Genomic DNA, 18,767 nt, shown 5'->3' with positions numbered 1-18,767 from the left:
GCGCACACCGGGCTTACCTCAGCCTGCTTCCGGCCCTGCGTCCGCCCCGCTGCCCCAATTCCGCCCTTAAGGCCGCGACGCCCCCTCCACTCTCAGTCGGCGGGCTCCGTTCCGACTCGCCTCGTACATGCACGGCCCCGACGACCGGCGCATGCCTGGCCCGAGCGCAATGCTCTACGAAGCGAACTTGTATTACTCTTCCTCTTCTCCCTCGGCTTCTCCTTGAGGTACGACTTCGGGGCCCAATCCGAGAAGTAGCCATTGGCTCACTGACTTCCAACATAAGGTACACTTTCAGAGCATCGACACCTGCCTGAATTCTACGACTTTATCGATTCTACGACTGCAAAAGGAAAACATAAAAATGGTGCGGGCGTAAGACATAAGGAGAAGGAGAAAGTGGTGGTAGACGTGGACACGGCAAGCAATCGCTTGCAGGTCGTGTCCAATCCGGGTAGTAATATCGTTCTGGAGTCACCTGGGCGGTCGATGTCTGCTGCTCCTCCTCATTCTCACAACTGGGAATCCGAAGTAAAGATGACGGCCGAAGAGTCGTGCACGGGCAGCGGGTCCGCCACATTCTCTTCCTCTCTATCTCCCTCCTGAGGCCCCTCCTCCGCCTTCTCTTCATTGGTAGTGGAGCTTTCACTGACACCACCGGCAGCAGCGCCACTGGATCCACTACTCCAGAGGGCTCTGGCCCGAACCGCAACGATCCGCGTCTCGTCTTGGTTCTTGACCTCGTGCACCAGCACATCCAGGGAAACGTCCTGCCCCCCTTTCTCTTGCACAGAGGCCGCGTGCTCCTCGTCTTGTGCCGTGAGGGCAGTATGGACTGCGCTGGTCCGCACACGCACAAAGATGCGCTTACTGGCATTGGGACCCAGACTGATCGTCACAGTCGACGACACTCGCTTCAGCCGAGCTGAAGCTGGAGGCGAGACAAGGGTAGCGCGTGCAGAGAGATCCTCCGCGGGGGTGGACTTGGCAGTGACTTCTGTTGAAAGTGCACCTTCCGCCTCTTGCTCATCAGTAGAGGGCTGTGAGGCCTGGGCAGGCGGCGAGGCAGGCCTCGAGGAACCTGCACTCAGCGGAGTAGGCGGTGCTGCTCCTCCGCCCGTCTTGACATTCAGCTCGGCCAGTCTCCCTTCGTACTTCTTGATCTTGTCTTCTTGGCCTTTGCGATTGGCAATCTTGAGCTTCTGAGAGATGTGCTCTACTTCTTCTGCAATCGAAGTCTCCTCTGCCTTCGTCAGCGTTGTACGAGTTTGGTCTTCGTCGGACGTGGAGAAGACCAGATCCATGATTGTGCGCTGGTGTCGCAGATCGCTCGAGTCAATGGCAACAACAAAGGTCCTTGCCTTGCTCGTCGTGTTGGAGATGCTGAACGATTGCGCCTCGGTGAGCTTGCCCGGGCGGCATTCACCAAAGTCGATGGCAGCGGGCTCTACAGCAAAGTTCGGCTTCTTCCTCACAGTGGCTTTGAGGAACACCGTCAAGTCTCGATCTCGATCGGCTACATTCTCGATGATCAGCTTCTCTTGATACGCCCCTGTAAGCGAAGGAGAGAAGATGAACTCGACTTCGCGCTTGCCATGTGCTGAGACCACACCATATCTGCCAGAGCTCAGCTTTATGTCCCCACTGGCAATGCTTCCGCTCTTGCGGATGCAGTACCGTGCCGACCATTCGGATCGATTATGAATCAAGATCTTCTTCGTCTTCGTCTCACCCTTTTCCATCTGTCCGAAGTTGATGTGAGGCTGACCGAGCTCGAGCAGTGCACGGCAGACTGTAGTACGTACCATCAGGTCACGAATTGGAAGCTCGTCCCTCTCTAGAGTTGCCATGGCAGAAAACTCGATAGATGCTTTGACCGCCTCAACATCGTAGTCCATCAGACGTAAGAAGATGCGAGAATCTTGCTTCCGTGCAGTGCCAAGAATGTGAGGGCGGGTGCTGCCGTTCGGGCTGAAGACTGCAACGACCTGACGCTCCTCGCCCGGAGGAACCCGAAGCATGCTGAGGGGGACCAGTCGCCTAGTCTCGATCGCTCGCCTCAGCTCTCTCTGCAAGTTGATCTCGGTGCGCACGTGTTTCTCCTCAGCCTGGGCGCTATTGAAGAACAAAGTGCTCAAGGCGTTTGGCTGGGACTCGAGAGCCGCCAGAAGCTCATCGAGCGACAAATTCGAGACGTCGGTGGGGTCGAGAGCTGTCTGCTTGATTTTTCTCTTGGCAGTGAGAGCCGGTGAACGCTGCTGACTTTCTCTGACGGTGTCATCGGAGTGGAGACCTGCGACCGGGCGTGAAGGTGTGCCAGCTTTGCTCTTGATGTCATTTGCAAGGGCATTAGGCAGTCGCTTTGCAACAGGCGTTGCAACCGCTGAATTGGTGTGACTTGGAGTAGCCTCTGCAGTATCATCACCAAGCTCTGCTGTTGGTGCTGACAAGGTCTGGTCATCTGCAGCCTTCGCACTTTTGGCGGATCGCTTTGTCGTCTCAAGCTGCTCAAGGAGTTGGAAGCAACGGCTCTTCGTCGAGATTCGCTTGGCGACCAGAGGTGGACCGGTGGCGAGATCCAAAGGTTCAAACTCTTGGATCAATGTCCGATCTTTGAAGGCAACGCCGCAGCCAAAAGGGATGGTCGTGCGACCTTTGCCCCCCTTCTTGAGAACAGTGACAAGGTTCACTTGTCCTCCTTTCTTGCTCTGTGCGCCCGTCCCTGTGCCATTGCCGCCTCCACTGATCTGACCGCCTTCTCGCAGCTCGCCCAGCGCAACAGAAGGGGATGAAACATCCTTTCGATAATGGCTAAGCTTTTGTGCAGTTCGCCACGAAGTGTTCTCTTGACGGATGTGTGCGGGTGTGTCGGAGGAGATCGTCTCCAGAAATCGCTCTTTTAGCTCCGCACCCTTGGCTGCCTTGTTGGCTGGCTGACCATCCTTGCCCTCCTTGGCCGCAGCCAACATTGCCGGCAAAGCTCGAGCCATGACGCTACCACTTGGCTCATGGTCCTCGTAGCCTTTGCCCTTTGCGTGGACGGTTTTCGTGCCTCCAACAGCCTCGGACGCTGCTGACGGGGCGCTGAGATTAGAGTTGGCAGTTTCGTCTGGCATAGCCTTTACATACAGGCCGATGTCCTCTGGATGAGCCGTGCTGATGTCGAGTGTCAGGTTTGCATTCGTCACATTTTCAATAGAAAATGCGCGGATACGAGACGAATTGATGTTGACGTCTCCGAACTCGAGGAAATTCGAGCCATTGGGCGTCAGAATGCGGTAGAGCAGCGAATGGAAGCTAATCCTTTGCTTGTCGACGTTTTTGCTGCGCACTTCAAAGATCTGGTCGTTGCGTCTATTGAGCAGATTGGCCACGGTGATCTGCTTGGAGTAGGCCGCATTCACCCGGCGAGGGGAATGATCGAGACTGAGATGGATACTTTGATGGGCGGGTATCGTCATTTCGTCTCGGTACATACTCAGCACTTTCGAGACGAAGCGTAGGTCGACTCGAGCGCTGAGCTCAGAGTAGTTGGTGACGATAATCTGACTTGACTTCCTCGACCCGACGTTGGTTTCGCCGAGATCAAGCTCTTTTGGCCAGACGCCGATGAAAGAGGTGCATGTTCGATTCCGGCACAAGACCGTTCTGCGCTCTTTCCCTCCCCTCAGGCGTGATCCACCTCCAGCAATGGCCGATCCACCTCGGGCTTTGGCATAATCCAAATTGAGCCGGAAAGTGTGCTCCAGCAGTCGACCCGCGGAGTACGTCTCGTCCAGCTCGCCTCGTACAGGGCTGTAGGAGACGATGATTCTTACTTCCTCACCGGGCCGCATGGTCAGGTCCTCTAATTCTTTCTGTTCAGTTTGTTGTACAGAGCGCAAAGCAGAGGAAGAGGGAAACTGACTACCGCGAGAGTGCATTTTGGCCACACTTGTCACAGACTGCGCCTGTGACGACGTGGGCGCCCCAACAGAGCGGCTTTCTTGTGAAAAGCTCGTACTCTCCGAGGTAAAGCTTGCAACTTCATCCTCTTCAGGTGCCCCTGAGCTGTTTACCCTTTTCCACTTCGAGGAAGCTGTAGATGACCATCCAGCAGAGACCGAACGGGTACCATTTTCGTGTGCAGGCTCGTCTCCCGCAGAGCTTCCGATGCTGCCAGCATCACTCATCTTACTGGCTTCTCGCCAGGCGAGCACGCTAGCCTTAGGACCTGGCTTCTTCTTTGTCGGACCACCGGCACTGCTCGCAGGCGCAGAGGTAAGTGACAGACTGCCGCATGAGTGTATATCCATCTCAGACATCTCAGATTGAGGCACCGGCGATCCCGGCCGAGAACCAGCTTGAGACTGAACGGACGAGCTATCGAAGTCGTCGTTGTCATCGTGCAGGTTGGTGGGCGGCGGGCGAGCTTGGGGCGTCAACGTCATCGGAGTCTTTTCAACGTCGATGCTCCCACCCTCCGAAAGATCGAATGATGGCGGCTCGATGCCAGGAGCTGTCGAAGCATTGTGAGTGGGAGTGCGAATGAGCTCCATGGCCAGACTCCTGTGGGATCCTTCTACACCCAGGGTGTCCGAGACTGGAGCGGCTGAAGTCAACGAATCTGACCTGGGAACGCTGCTAGACACACTAGCTTCCGATTTGGAGCCGTCGCTTGACGCCGCTGTAGCTCCAACCGTTATCTCCTCCCCCTCATGCTCGTAATCTGTGTCTGCTGCAACACCCGCCTGTTGAAAGCGTACTTCGTGACCTTTTTGAGCACTCAACGCTACATCCAACGAATGGTTGGTCGTATTGCGCAGTACCAGTAGCTGGCGAGCCCATTGACCGCCACAGCAGTCGCCGAAATCAAGAGTCTCTCCAGAATCAACAACCAGCGAGGTATCTCGCCCGGCCGAGAGGACGTTCGCCCTGATGAGTAGGCGTATCGAATTCGAGGTATTGTGCAAATTCGTGAAGACGATCAGCTCTTCCATGTCTTGTCCAGCCTGCTCCGGACGGAGGTGGAGCTGGAGCTTGGCGCTGGTACGCGGGAGCAAGATATTGGGCTGGTATGGAACCTCATCAGAACATGCCGACACTAGCTTGACCGCTTCAGACGAGTCAGTCTGAGTGAGAGACACAGCAGGCGAGACGTCTGGGTCATCACCACAGTCTACTCTACCCTGCCAGAAGCAGTCAATGGCCGACTGATTAAGGACATGGAGATCTGTAGCGACCGTTGTACCAGCAATGACGTCTCCGAAATCGACGATGACGACTCCTGAGCGATGCGTAGGGATGTTCTGTACGCCCGACTCGAGATCGACAAGGCTTCCACCCGGCTGACGAATGATCAGCGCGATCTGAGGGCGGCAGAAGCGTGCGCTGAGCTCCAGCCGGAAAGCTTGCGGCTCAACATCGGACACTTCTGTGACAGCCGTCGAGGGGGATGGCCCGCCGCTAGAGCTGAGTAGAGATCCGTGGTTTGAGGGCGGCCTCGAGGATGCTGCAGAGGACTCACTGCTGGTTGCAGACGCCTCGTCGGCACCGACATTTGAAGCGCTGTGAGGGACAGAGTTGAGAGGCTGCTGCAACGCCGGCAGCGGCCAAGCTCGTATGCTCAGTTGACCCTTTACCTCCGTCGGCTCATTGTCTGGAACGAGCAGATCTTGCCGCCGCAGAGTACGATCTATTGGCGATGGCTCAGAGCTGGGAAGATTGTCGCCAGGAGGACCAGGTGAACTTGAGAAGGGCGAAGCGTGTGTATCGGGCGCCGGACCTGAAGAAGGCTGCTTGGTCATCGCAGTGACCATGTGAGTGGAAGTTGCGGTCGAAGATTGGGACGAGGACCTTGAAGGAGCTGAAACTTTGCTGCCAAGAGGTGCAAGTGGGTTCGGCAGCGTGGAGCTGATCATGTTCGGTCTGAAGATGACGAAAATTTCTGTGCTTGCACCACCCTCGAGGATCAGGGAGTCAGCTACCTCGAGGTTCGTAGAGATGGTCCGCAGTTCGCGCAGCTTGGCTGGCGATAGACCATCACCCTTGGCCCAAGCCAGGGTATTTGAGGGCCAGACGAGCTTATCGAGCTCATTCTTTGGCCCTGTTCGTTTCCTTCTCATGAACGACACAGCGTGGCCCAAGTCACTCTGCAAGCGTATCAAGACCGATTTACCCGGCTCCAAGACATTCCTCAATCGCACAGGCTGCAAGCCAGGGGCATGGTTGAGGTACAGGTTCTCAAAGATGACCTTATCGGACTGGTGACGAGAGAAGACCTCGACCAGAGGGGTACCAGCAATGGGCTTAGCCAGGCGTAGAGAAGCAGTCAATGCTGTGCGTTGTCCCTTGTCTGTGTCTTCGTCTTCCGGCTCGGGGGCATAGCTTCTAATGAGTGTGGAGGCTTTTGGAGGGGCAGGTGAGGGAGACGTGGCTGTTGCTCGCAGAGCACGATTGCTGGCCTTGTGACTGAGCCCCGAGGAAGAATTTTGAGATTGCTGAGCCCGCTGCCTTGCGTCACTGTAGTCTCCTGAAGCAAAGTCGGTAGCGCTTGCTAGGTCGAAGCCCCTCGAGTTGGAGGCTTGAGGCTTGCTCTCCTCCGGAGCGCCTACGCCTGATTTGGGAAGCGGCTTCGACCGCTGAGAAGGCAGTGTCGGTCTTCGTGGGGATGGCTTTGGCGCCGAAGGCGGCGCTCCGTCTCCCTCCATGCCGATGCTGCCACGTTCGCCATTGCCAGACCAGTCTCCTGCCGACAGGCTGTCTCTTTGTTGGCTATTCTGACCGCTACGCTGCTCAAGATTGGGCGATCTCACTTCGTTGGCAGATTTTGAGACCTTGCTCCGTTCCGCCGGAGCAGATTCGTCTGGGTGGTCTCCCAAGACCCTTTCGAAGGCACCCACCCACGCCGTCTTCTTGGCCTCGGCTGCACCGCGAGACCCTTCACTAGGAGCTGCTTGGGCTTCATACCGCACAGCTGGCCGAGAGGAAGGGTTGCCAGTGCCAGGCGCAGAGTGAGAAGACATTGCGGGCTAGCTGAGCTGCTGCAGACAGCTGAAAGGGGCGGTGCTAATTGTTTTGCGTCTTGGATGCCTGAAAGGCTTCGACGAGGACGCTCCTCGATGAGGGGAACACCGGCCTCTGTGAGGTTCGAGTAGGCGATTGATCAGAGCATGATGAAGAGCCGGAGGAGATGAAGGAAGAGACCACCTGTAATACGAAGTAAAGGTTTGTCCAAGTCTTTGTCCAGGCTCAAAAAGTACGGAGGCCTTGCAACAGGCTCAGCAGCCCGGCGGTGGAGTACGGGTGAACGACGGGGAGAAAGCTTGACCCCAGTACTTGTGGCGCTGCGGTGTCCTAGCGGCTCGTCAGCGCGAGGATGATGGGAGGTGATGGTTGAAGACGCTGTCGTGTGAGAGGCCCACCCTTGCGAGATGCTCATCTTACCAGCCGTTGCCTGCCATCCACGCCCACCGCCGTCACTTTGCCTCCGGACCTCGAAAAGCCAAGACGGGCATCGGAACCGGAAGCTCGGCTGCTGCAGCACGCGCGGCGACCAGAATCCCGAGCCCGAGTCCCGAACATTATAAGTATTCCTATGTCCGAACCTCCACCCTTCCCCCACACCTTCTTCACCATAGACCGAAACACCATGTCGTCCTCAAAGCAGCCCATCCTCGTAGTCCTCACTTCGCACACGAAGCTCATCGACTCGGACCACGCCACCGGGTGGTACCTTCCTGGTGAGCTCTGGCCGGAAACGTGCTTCTCTTGAGCTCACCGCACGTACTGACTGCACACACCCTCCACTTCTCTTCCGCAGAGCTCGCCCATCCTTACTACCGATTTAAGGAGGCTGGCTACCCCCTCATCTTTGCCTCTCCCAAGGGAGGTGAGGCTCCTTTGGACCAGTCTTCCGTCGACGCCTTCAAGGACGACGAGGAGTCCAAGCAGTTCCTCAAGGACGAGGAAGGACAGAAGCTTGTCAAGAACACGCAGAAGTTGAGCGAAGTGGACCCGGACGTGTCCAAGTACGCCGCCATCTTCTATCCTGGTGGACACGGTGAGTAGCCGATTGCATACTTGTGAAGAGACACTGTACTCATGATCCTCGCCTTCACTCTATAGGCCCCTGCTTCGACCTTCCCCTCGATGAGGACTCTCACCGCTTCATCCGCGCATTCTACGAGACCGGCAAGCCCGTCTCTGCCGTCTGTCACGCCCCTGCGGTCTTCAGTGACGTGAAGCTCAACGACGACAACTACTTCCTCAAGGGTCGTACCGTCACCTCTTTCACAAACGAGGAAGAAGAGCAGGCTGGGCTCACAAAGAACATCCCCTGGCTTGTCGAGTCGCGACTTGAGGAGAGGGGAGCCACTTTCCAAAAGACACAGCCTTGGGGCGAGAAGGTCGTTGTGGACCGCACTTCAACGGGTAGAATCTTGATCACTGGTCAGAACCCTGCTTCGGCGGCTAGGATGGCTGAGGAGGTCATCAAGGCCCTCGAGTCTCAGTAGTCGGCATCGCAAAAGACGGAATCGCAACTGAAGAAATAAAGGAGTGGAGGAAACTACTGAGCTCAATCAATCAACATGCAATCATAGATTGGCATAGCAATACATTACTTTCATTTTCTATAAGACGTGAACGAGTGCGCAGTGTGTCCGCTCTCACTGCTTACACCCATAATGCATCGCTTCGCCCGTATTGCTCACAGCAAGCACGCTCACTCCCAATCTCTTTCCACAAACACCACACGTCCTCCCCTGCGTCACCTTGACTCTTCTGCTCTTCAATCCCGCCAATCTCTCGTCTACTTGCAGAGAATACTCCTTTGAGATGGAAGCAATGACGCGATTATGAGAGTGGGAGCGATGAGAGGCTTGCAGACCCTTGAAGAGGAACGTGGAAATGGCAGAGATGGGTACGAGGGGCGGGAGAAGAGAGAGAACTGCGCCTAGCTCCAGGGAGGATGGATGGCGGGAGAGGAGTCGGAGGGCGGGGGAGAGGTCGTGCTGCCGTGTGGCATCTGTTTCGCCTTTGGTCGGTTCTGCCGGACGGAGGTAGAGCTTGAGCAGAAGGAGAAAGATGCCCCGTGCCTCTTCTGCCGAAGATGAGCTGCCCTCGTCGTCATCTTGCGCTGTAGATCCGCGCCTTTCATAGACTTTCGTGCAGTACTCTTCGGCTTTTGCTTCACCTTCTTCACCTCCGATGCGCTCGACGTAGATGCTGAGAGCGCCCTTGTGCTGTCCCATCCTGCCCAGCAGCACCGCTCTCACTTCCCATAGAGAGTCGATAGGGAGGCGACGCAAGATGCGCTCTGGACGATACTGATGTGACTCAGACAGAAATTGCAACAGCTTCTGGTAGGCGGCCATGCTCTCGAGCTTGTCTTCTCCTTTGTTGCCGTCTCTTTCAGCTTTGACCCGGTCGAGATAGATGATGCCCAATTTCTCGTGGAGCTCGGGATCACCCTCTCCAACATTGTCGATGATGTGCTCCAGGTATACGGCACACAGGTCTCGGTCAAAGTCCCACAGGAGATTCACCACCTGCAGTCGAGGGAAAGTGGACACCTTGCCTGTATCGGCCGTGAAGATCTCCATGCCCCTCTTTGGATCTTGCTTCAAGACCCACTTTGAAGTCTCGAGAATGACCTTGATGTGCTCTGGGCCAAGACCCTGCAGGTAGCGGATGGTGGGTCCCACTTTCTCTTCTTCGTCGTCTTCTTCCTCCGAGAACTTTTTGAGGAGGCCAAGCGCACGATCGTGCATGTCCTTGCCACCATACAGGGAGATGAGCTCAGAGTGCTTGCCCTTGGCCTTGAGGAGCTCTTCAACCTCGTTCACCTCGCACCAATTCTCGATCCGACAAAGAGGACCTACTAGAGATGGCTTGGTCTCAAGAAAGGTTTTGAACAACGCCGTGTCCACCACACGAGCCAGAGCTGTCAAGTCAGGCAGACTCATGCTGGCAAGAGGGATCGATGGCAATTCAAGCATGGCTGAGTCTGGTGAAGGAGACACTCCTGGATGCGTCTCCAAGATGGGCTTAAAGATGCGGCGCCGATCAGCGAGGAAACGGCCCAGAGCTTCAAGGGAGGGCCGAGAAAGCAGTGCTTCGTTCTCTACCAGTGACAAGTCGATGACTGCTTCTGCAACCGTTTCGGTAGCTGATCCTCCACCTGGCTCGGAGCCTTGTATTGCGGACGTTGGCGCCGGCTTTCTTGTGGCCGCAGAGGCAGGCTGCTTGTCGGATATTTGCGACCCAGTCTTGGCCGTAGCCTTGGTACTAGCCGAAGCTCTATCCCTCATCGTATCTCGGGATCCTACTGTCGAAGCCGGAGAGCTAGACAAAGCTGGCGTTGCAGCTGTAGCAACGGAATCATCACCTGCTGTGCTTGCAGGAACGCTGGGCTTACCAAATAAGCTGGTGAGCTTGGATCGGTCACGGGGCGTAGCAAGTGCCTGGCTTGTCGCAGCGGCGCCTTTGGCATTGGGTAGTCCCCCACTTGTGCTCCTGAGCCAGTCGTCTGACCCACTGCCTCCCTGCTCCAGACTGAAACCTTCCTTCGTGAGACCTTCACCCCAGATAGCGACCCAGTCACTCCTCGGTCTGGACAGCCCTTGCCCGGCTATCCGTTCCGGGAAGATGCTGAGAACTTTCGTGGGATTGAGATCCAACTCGATCCAGAGATCGACAGCGGATTCAAAGGCTGCATTGGCAGACTGCATCATCTGCTTCTTGGCAGCACCTGAATTGGATGCTGCGCAGCCGGCCAGGAAACGGTCCAAAGAGAGCAACGCCAAGAGCGGGGGCAAAAGACGCTTCTTGAGCTCCCAGTCCTTTGTGTCCGTGTCGCCTTCACCGCTGTCGTTCCTGACGAGCTCCACAGCTTCTTCCCACTTTCGCAAACGAATCATCTCTCGTAGTCTGGCCTGCCATGTGCGGGCGGTGAGCTTGTATACGCGGGCAGATTCATTGGCACTGCTGGGGGTCAGAACGACGAAGAGTGAGGCGCTGGTCGAGCTTGAGGAGCTCGACTGCAGAGGCGGGGACACCAGCGCTGAGACGGTAAAGGAAGATGCTGTTGATGATGTAGGTGCCTGCTCAGGCGGCACAGAGAAGGTCTGAACCACTTCGAGCGTGCTGGCTGAGCGGATCTGGATGGTCGCTTTGCTTTGGTTTGACGGAGGCGGTAGGGCGGCAAAGATGTGCTGGGAGGGCAGCAGCGCGGCATCTTCCACCGCGACTGGCCACTCAATGCCTCGTCTCCTAGTCGGGTTGCCCGTTGTGAAAGAGAGAAAGACGGCGGTGTTGTCCCTCACTACGACGATTTCTCCCTCGTTGTCAGATGCAGACATCGGCTTTGTTGCAGCCGACGTTGGGACAGCTCGCAGAATAGGAGCCTTTGTACGAGCGCCGAGCCCAATGTATCCTCCTAGACCTCCAAACAGACCCCCAGCGGCGGCTGCCGAGCTGGCTGCTGTGCTCACCGCCTTGGCAGACGAAGATGCCTCTCCCTGCCCAGATCCGGCTCTCATGTTGCCGCTCTCACTTTCCGACCTGCCATGAGAGCCGTTGCCTGCAGGGTCATTGCTACTTGCGTCTCCAAAGTACTCTGCAGCGTACTCGGGGATATTGAGTTCTCGCAGCTTCTTCCACTCCTGGCCGTCCTTGAGAAAGTCTCTCTTCGCTGAAGGTGGTGAGCTTGTCTCATGCAGCTTCGCTGCCGGAGAGAGATGGGCTGGAGGTATGTCTAGAAGACCGAATTCGCTCGGTGTACCGTAGGAGATGAAAACCGTATTCGAGGTAGAAGGGGTGGGCGCGACTGACGAGTCGAGCGAAGTAGTGGGAGCAGGCGATGGCGGAGCAAACGCGAAAGAGCGAGGAGTGTGTAATAGTGACAGTTCTTTCCAATCGTACGGCTGCCCATCTAGCCACCTCAAGACCAGAAGCTTCCTCCTCAAAGAGACCAGGAGGGTCGTAAGAAGCCTGAGCTTGACTTCTGGGGCGGCTTGCTGCTGCTGTCTGAAGGAGTCTTGACGCCCGAACATTGAGAGCGGTCTAGTACGTGAGCTACTGGCTCTGTTCATAGATCGAGGAAAGGTCATGCCAGGTTCCGGAATCCTCTTCTGCGGTGTCCGACTGCTGCCCTCTCCCTTCGCCTCGGGCGATTTATCTCCACTGCTACCGTCTTCTGCCGCTGGCCATTCGCATACACTCGTCTGCACCTCGAATGCGACGACGCTCTTGGCTGCTACAGCCTTGATTGGGGTCGGGACTTTGTCTGGCTCCAGCGTAGCCAGACTGTTGAAATGGAGTGTGCCATCGGGCGAGAAGGAGATGATGAGGGACAACGAAGGGACGATGCGTAGCGAAAGGATCTGCTTGCCCTGTGGGTGGAAGTGAGGATGTGTGGATACCAGCGTTGCTTTTCCCAAAGCTGAAGGAGCAGTCGATGAGGAGGAAGAAGCAGCAGCGTCTGTCTCTGAGAAGCTGCTGCTGGAGGCATTGACGGGTAGCCGGAATACGGAGAGCGATCCCGAGGGATGCCCTACATAGAGCTTCTCTCCGTGCACCGCCAGCGAGCTCACCCTGTCCTTGGCGGCCTGGGAGCCATCGAGGACACAGTCGACTGCGAAGGGATCTGAGCTGTTCGCAGCCGACATCAGGGCGCAAGGGTGGGGATAGTACGGAGGAGTGATGGTGGTAGGAGCAGCGGTGGGGGAAGCAATTCTGCGAATTGGACGGGCCCATGCGAGCGGGACAGCCACGCGCTTGGCTGCAGCAGATCAGGACAAGCCATCCGGCACGCATCCCTCGCCATCCTACCACATCACACCACTGTACATCTGTTTTGTCAGAAGACTCTCAGTCGAGAACCAACATTATCGATGGCAAGCAAGCGGGAAAAAGGGACCAAATATCTATAAAGACGGACGTTATTGTGGGACAATCTGGTGACATGTTGGAATAGAGACGCGGACGACGGAACGAATCGGTGCCCATCGCGATCGCAAATAAAGATCTGAATAAGTCAAGGAATAGGGCCCGAGGTGACGCTTTTCTGGTGCTTCACTCTGACAGCGCGGCAGCTGTGACGTTGGCAGCAACAGCCTCCCAGACATGGTCCCTCTGAACCAACTCCGAGTCAGGCATGTCCTTCGTGCACCTCTTGCTGATGGAAACATCCTTTTCGCCGCCTCCGCCTTCTCCGGTAGAAGTGACATGCGGCTCGTCTGCTTCTGCCGAGACCTGATTCAGGCTGGCAAATTTGGACATGCTGTTGGCGACTGCTGCGGGGATGCCCTTAGGACCAATGTGCGCAAAGACGCCCATGCTAGGGACACCATCCACGACGAGGAAGATCAGAGCGGGACCGGGTGCGAAGAGGTTAGGGTTGTTGGGCAGACCCTGAACCACGAGCGTACGCTTGTCTACCGATAGCTGGCTTTTGAGCTGCAGAGAACGTTGGCCCCAGTTGACACCGTGAGTTGAGAAGCCGGTTCGAATGATGCGAACATATGCAGAGTCAAGGCTCTTGATGTTCATGTCCGCAATGGCTCGGGCCATGTCGATGGTGAAGGATTTGCCGCCGTACTTCAGTCGAGTAGGCAATTGATCAGAGGATGGTCGAGGCATGTTGTAGTATGGCGGGTACCACTTGTCCACAGCGTAGCTTGTGGGCCAGTGAGCCGTTGTTACATCTTCATTGGGGTTTGAGCCGGAGATCAGAATGGCACCGTCTGGCAGCAGGAGAGCAGAGGAGTGGTACAGCCTGGGGTTGAGCAGACTTCCGTATGCCTTCCATCGAGAGCCAGCTGGAGCTCGAGGGGAGTAAATCTGAACGGTATAGGCGGGGTCGTCTCCGAGCGACTGGCCAACTGGCTTGCCTGGTCCTTTACCGCTGGCCGTGTAGCCAGCGGTACCCTTCTTGACGCCTCCACCGAAGAACAGGGTTCCGTCGGGCAAGTGGACGAACATGCCCATCACGCGAGGTTCAGGAAGCGCGTCCGAAGCCTGCCATTGGCCGGAGCCCAGAGGGTCGATCTGTTGGCAGGAAGTCGAGGCGACCTTGTCGGTAGTGCTGACTGCGGGTCCGCTCAAGGCGCCCCAAGCTGCCTTGCGGCCCAGAGAGATACCACCGCAGAAGAGAATAGTCTGCTTGTATCCATTGTCGGGTGTCATGGGCATCATTGCGACACCGGCGCTAGATGGGTAAGGGCGAGGCACATCGGGGATATTGGGCAGGGCCTTCTCGCTCGCGCTGTCAAGGTTCCAAAGAATTGCTTGACGGCCAGACTGCACGAACAGTTCTCCGTTCGACATCAAGAAGGTGAGAGGGTAGAGATTGACCGGCACTGTCCTAGCCAAGATGCCCATGTGGACCGGCTCTCCTTTGCTCGGATAAAACTCGTAGGAAGGCTCATTTGTCCTTTGAGTCGACACGTAACCTCCAGCGTTTTGACCGCCGACGATGATGACACTGCCGTCTGCCATTGGCTCTACGCTCGAGTACCATCGGTTGGTCTGCATGCCATGCCTGTTCTGTTCCCAGGTGTTGGTGGAGGGATCATAGATATTGAGAGCGAAGCCTCCATCTTGGGACTTGTACCCAAGTGCCGCGGTCCCGCCAGTCGTGACGTAACGTCCATCACCGGCGGGAGCACCGCCGGCGCAGAAGGTGTTCGTTCGTACATCCATTGCCTGCTTCCTCCCCGAAGAGAGTTGGTATCGAGCCACCCAGGCTGCGCAAAAGAAGGAGGTTCACAGGAGATGCAACTTAGAAGGTCAGCTGTGCAGTCTCACTTACGAGAGAGCTACAGAAAGACTTACCAGGATGCCCATTGATCGACAAGGGGTTGTTCTCTGCCTTGTCCATGAAGACTACATGATCTGGGTCAGCCAAGAACAGCATCTGGGCACTAACACCACTGTCTCCTATAGTCTTTGAGTGCTTCCCTCGCGCCATGCCAAGTGCTGCTGTAAGCACAAGGGTGACGGCGGACAGGAGTGCTGCATGGCGAACAAGAAGCTGGACCATGATGTCGACAAGTTGGCCTGGGGAATGGTCGCTTCAGAGTCACAGTCTACCTCGTGAGACTATGAACAGGTGATGGTAATGTGACTCTTGATTGGAGCCAAGTGATAGCACAGTCAACTGATGTGATCTCTTGCTGTTGACGCGCGAAGATAGGGGTGACTGTGTTCGGCCAAAGGATAGTGTCGAAGTGGGTGCAGGATAGGGGCTATGGTACCACACCTGAATGTATGCTCCGCTCAGGGCTGTGTGAAGAGGTAGGACGTAAGGACTGTCTTGATGAAGAGGTCGCCTAGGGGCCGCAAGGTCTATGGGGGAGATCGGGGGAGGGGAAGGGGAAGAAGGCAAACGGTGCACAGCTCGGGGGCAATTTTGCAGCCATGCGATGCTTTGCTCTTCACCAGCTGGGGGCCCGAGCAGCACCGGACTTCGCAATGAGGCCCTTCTTTCTTCGACGCAGGAGGCCCTGTGCATCGCCCTGACCGTCTCAAAAGGCCTCACCCTCACCCAGTACTGTACCTGACCGGGTGGGGCAAGTCAGGGCCACATGCATAACATAGGGGCTTAGATCCGGCGCATGTGTGACCGACCCAATTTTGTGTCGCGCAGGCTCACGAATTTCAAGCCTATGGATCCTCTGTGAGCGGCCGGGTCTGTATTAGACATGCTGGTATCTGCAGAGTCGTTGTGGCAGTATAATGGTGGAAGTCATGTCGAGCGACGCGGAAGGTAAGTGGGTTTGGGACGTCGAATTCCACCAGACCGATGTTGTGGGCAATCGTAGACTGACCTTGCCAAACTTCTGCTCACCGTGGTATGATTTAGCAGATCTCCTTAAGAAGCGACTTTCCTCTTTTTTCGAAGGCTGATGGATCAAGTCGTAGCCATGAACATCGGGTGGCCTCGGCGCATTTCAGAAGACGCACAGGTGGTGTTTGTCGCACCACAAGCGGTGCGGATAGGAGTGGTCTGAGTCATGTCGCCCTATCGAGGCGCACTCACCCCTCGATGATGTCCGCGCTCGGACCCTTCCTCATATTAAGATGGACGTGCTTGGTGAGCCGCAAGAGGATTCCGAGAAGGTCTGCCAAGCTTCTGTCTTTTACAAAGGACGTCAAGCTACCTCTGTGAAAGATGCAAAAGGGTACCGAACAGCCGCCATCCCGGGTAGACAGTTGAACCATGGAAGAACCGTTCACTCGCGCCTCGCACGACTTGGCATGCGAACGGATGATCCGGCGCACGGCCAAGGAGCAGGCAGTCAGTACTCTTCAAGTGCACACGGACAGAAGCTCCTCCTGACCCCTCCTCCCTGTCCCCTCTCCCCACCACGATCTCTAATCTTGGCCTCCCCTGTATCCCCACATCGCCACTGAAGGGCCGCGGCCACGACATCAGCTCCCTCTGGCCCCTACGATCCCTACAACTGCTCGGTCAGCGTCCGAGCACTCTTATACTCTGCTGTGCAGAATCCATACACGCTCTCTTCATCGACCCTCCAGCTTCCTGTCCTCCTCACAGTCCCTCTTCCACCTGACGGGTGCTCCCTCGCTCGTGATCGACTTCTTACCAACATGGCGCGCTTCACCTTCACCTTTGCCTTTGTCCTAGTCGCGCTGGCCACTTCCAGCCAGGCCCTCAACATCCAGTCCAGCCAGGTCAAAGCGAATACTGAGCGTGCAGATGCAGTCAAAGCAGCTTTCGTAAAGTCATACAACGGCTACAAGAAGTACTGTTTCGGCCGGGACCAGCTCAACCCACTCACCAAGACTTGCGACGACCCTCTCGGCGGCTGGGGTGCAACGCTCGTCGATGTCCAGAGCACAGCACATGTGCGTATATGCTTGATTGGGCGTTCAGAACGTGAAGTTTGGACAGCTGATTATGTCGCTTTCTCCCCCTCCTGGTCTCGCCCACATACAGGTCATGGGTCTTAACGACATCTACGACGAGACCGTCGCTCAGTCGCTCAAGACTGACTATAGCAAGACGTCATCCGAGGAAGTCTCCATCTTCGAGACCACCATTCGACACGTCGGTGGATTGCTGTCATCCTACGAGCTCGGAGGACGAAGGGAGAAGAAGCTTGTAGAACAAGCTCGTGTTGTGGGCGACAAGCTCATGTATGGCTGGATCAACAATAACGACATTCCTTACAATACCCTCAAGTTCTGGAGTGGTCTCCCTACTCCCAAGACGGACGAGTCCGCAGTCATCGCTGAGACCGGCACTCTGATCATTGAATTTGATCGACTCAGCAAGTACACCGGCAACAACACCTACCGAGACTTCGCTATCAAGGCCGAGCTCGCGACCATCAATACTATCCCTCTGCCGTTCCCAGGACTTAACCCTCAGAGACTCAATCAGACCACTGGCAAGCCAGTCGGAGACTATGTGACTTGGGGCGGTGGCTCTGACAGCTTCTTCGAGTACCTCAACAAGTACGCCCTGCTGATCGGTACTCAGGAGATTTACTTCCCTGCTTGGATCACTTCGGTCAAGTCTTCCATCTTGCACCTGATCACTAGCGCAGGTGGCACAAAGAAGAAGCTCACATATCTTGCAGACTACTCGGCCAAGAATGGGGGTACCCTTCCCCGTGGCTCTCACCTCGAATGCTTCGTGGGAGGCAATTGGCTGCTGGGAGGCAAGTTGCTTGACAATGACGACATCTTCAACTACGGTCTTGATCTCGCCGAGTCCTGCATTCACACTTACACTGCCTCCGCCACCGGTGTGGGTCCAGAAGGCTTCATCTACCGCCTGGCCAATGGATCTTCGCAGGGCATCGAGATCAAGAATGCCGAGTTCTATGCAGAGAACGGCTTCGACTACTCTTCCAAGCCCTACGTCTTGCGACCAGAAGTCATGGAGTCCGTCTTCTACGCCTATCGTCTGACCGGAGACAGCAAATGGCAAGACCTCGCTTGGAAGGCCTTCCAGGCCCTCGAGAAGTACTGTGGTACCGACACTGCTTTTACCTCACTCGACGATGTCAGCAACTCCACCACTGCCCAGATCGACCTCTCCGAGTCATTCCTGTACGCCGAATTGTTCAAGTACAGCTACCTGATCTTTACCGATGGGAACGTCCTCGACCTTGGCAAGTACGTCTTCAATACCGAGGCGCACCCATTCGAGATTGACAATCTCGACGTCGACTTCAGGGGTCTGAACCCAGGACCCATCAAAGCTCCCGCCGCCCACGTGACTGCCGACGCTGAAGTACCAAGCGCAACAAAGCTTTCTGACACCAGCAACGGGAAGAAGGCAAAGACGACTGGCTATGGGAAGCTCGTGCCTGCACCTCTGTTCACCGGAGTGAACAAGAAGAAGCTCGCTGGAGTGACTAGGGACCAGAAGCCTTTCCAAGCTGCTCCCAAGGCTCGTCTCGCCTCGACTTAGGTCTACCTAATGCGATTACGATTCGCCCCTTGTCTTGATCGAGCGCGAAGCGAGATCAGTCCGCTTGTTCCCCTCCACGCAGCCCGTCATCTCGGGCTCGGCATGGTCTTAGTTCGTGTCTTTGCTTTCGTCACCCTTGCATCGCCGTGAATCACAATCGACGAGTGCTTTCGTTTCCATCCAACCTTCACTGCCTTCCATCCCATTGCGAAGAGCCGAAATGCAGATGAGCCAGTCTTTACTTGAGAAACTCGAAAAGTTGTGATGGTGTTGATATTGTCGGAGATGTGGAGCCTGGTCATACATTGCTCGAACCGATCAAGACTCTCCGCCTGCT

General features: G+C 56.2%; 5 protein-coding genes across 5 annotated transcripts; 2 read left to right on the top strand and 3 right to left on the bottom strand.

Annotated features, from left to right (window-relative positions):
• Positions 1–297: 297 nt before the first annotated feature.
• On the bottom strand, positions 298–7,412 carry BCV69DRAFT_283005 (hypothetical protein). The gene has a single exon (XM_025492556.1). It carries the CDS (start codon positions 7,002–7,004, stop codon positions 513–515), a length of 6,492 nt encoding a protein of 2,163 aa, XP_025347947.1. The 5' UTR covers positions 7,005–7,412; the 3' UTR covers positions 298–512.
• A 216-nt stretch (positions 7,413–7,628) lies between these two features.
• Positions 7,629–8,962, top strand: BCV69DRAFT_312729 (class I glutamine amidotransferase-like protein; the record flags this gene model as incomplete). The annotated part of the gene is made up of 3 exons (XM_025494963.1): positions 7,629–7,721; positions 7,802–8,041; positions 8,107–8,962. Coding segments are annotated over 3 exons (722 nt in total), but the record flags the coding sequence as incomplete, so codon positions are not given.
• Positions 8,649–12,650, bottom strand: BCV69DRAFT_312728 (hypothetical protein; the record flags this gene model as incomplete). The annotated part of the gene is made up of 1 exon (XM_025494962.1): positions 8,649–12,650. One exon carries the CDS (start codon positions 12,648–12,650, stop codon positions 8,649–8,651), a length of 4,002 nt encoding a protein of 1,333 aa, XP_025347945.1.
• Positions 12,651–12,812: 162 nt separating this feature from the next.
• BCV69DRAFT_283003 (galactose oxidase) lies at positions 12,813–15,316 on the bottom strand. Its single transcript, XM_025492555.1, has 2 exons — positions 14,818–15,316; positions 12,813–14,729 (listed from the first exon to the last, which is right to left on the bottom strand). Exons 1-2 carry the CDS (start codon positions 15,023–15,025, stop codon positions 13,057–13,059), a joined length of 1,881 nt encoding a protein of 626 aa, XP_025347944.1. The 5' UTR covers positions 15,026–15,316; the 3' UTR covers positions 12,813–13,056.
• A 1,191-nt stretch (positions 15,317–16,507) lies between these two features.
• Positions 16,508–18,646, top strand: BCV69DRAFT_199355 (seven-hairpin glycosidase). The gene is made up of 2 exons (XM_025489665.1): positions 16,508–16,854; positions 16,946–18,646. The coding sequence occupies exons 1-2, from the start codon at positions 16,597–16,599 to the stop codon at positions 18,428–18,430; spliced, it is 1,743 nt and encodes a 580-aa protein (XP_025347943.1). The 5' UTR covers positions 16,508–16,596; the 3' UTR covers positions 18,431–18,646.
• Positions 18,647–18,767: the final 121 nt, after the last annotated feature.

This window comes from Pseudomicrostroma glucosiphilum, assembly GCF_003144135.1.
Source record: "Pseudomicrostroma glucosiphilum strain MCA 4718 unplaced genomic scaffold BCV69scaffold_7, whole genome shotgun sequence".
NCBI classification, from domain to species: Eukaryota; Fungi; Basidiomycota; class Exobasidiomycetes; order Microstromatales; family Microstromataceae; genus Microstroma; species Microstroma glucosiphilum.
Note: the sequence above shows the minus strand (reverse complement) of the source record. Positions and strands in the feature narration are given on the sequence as shown.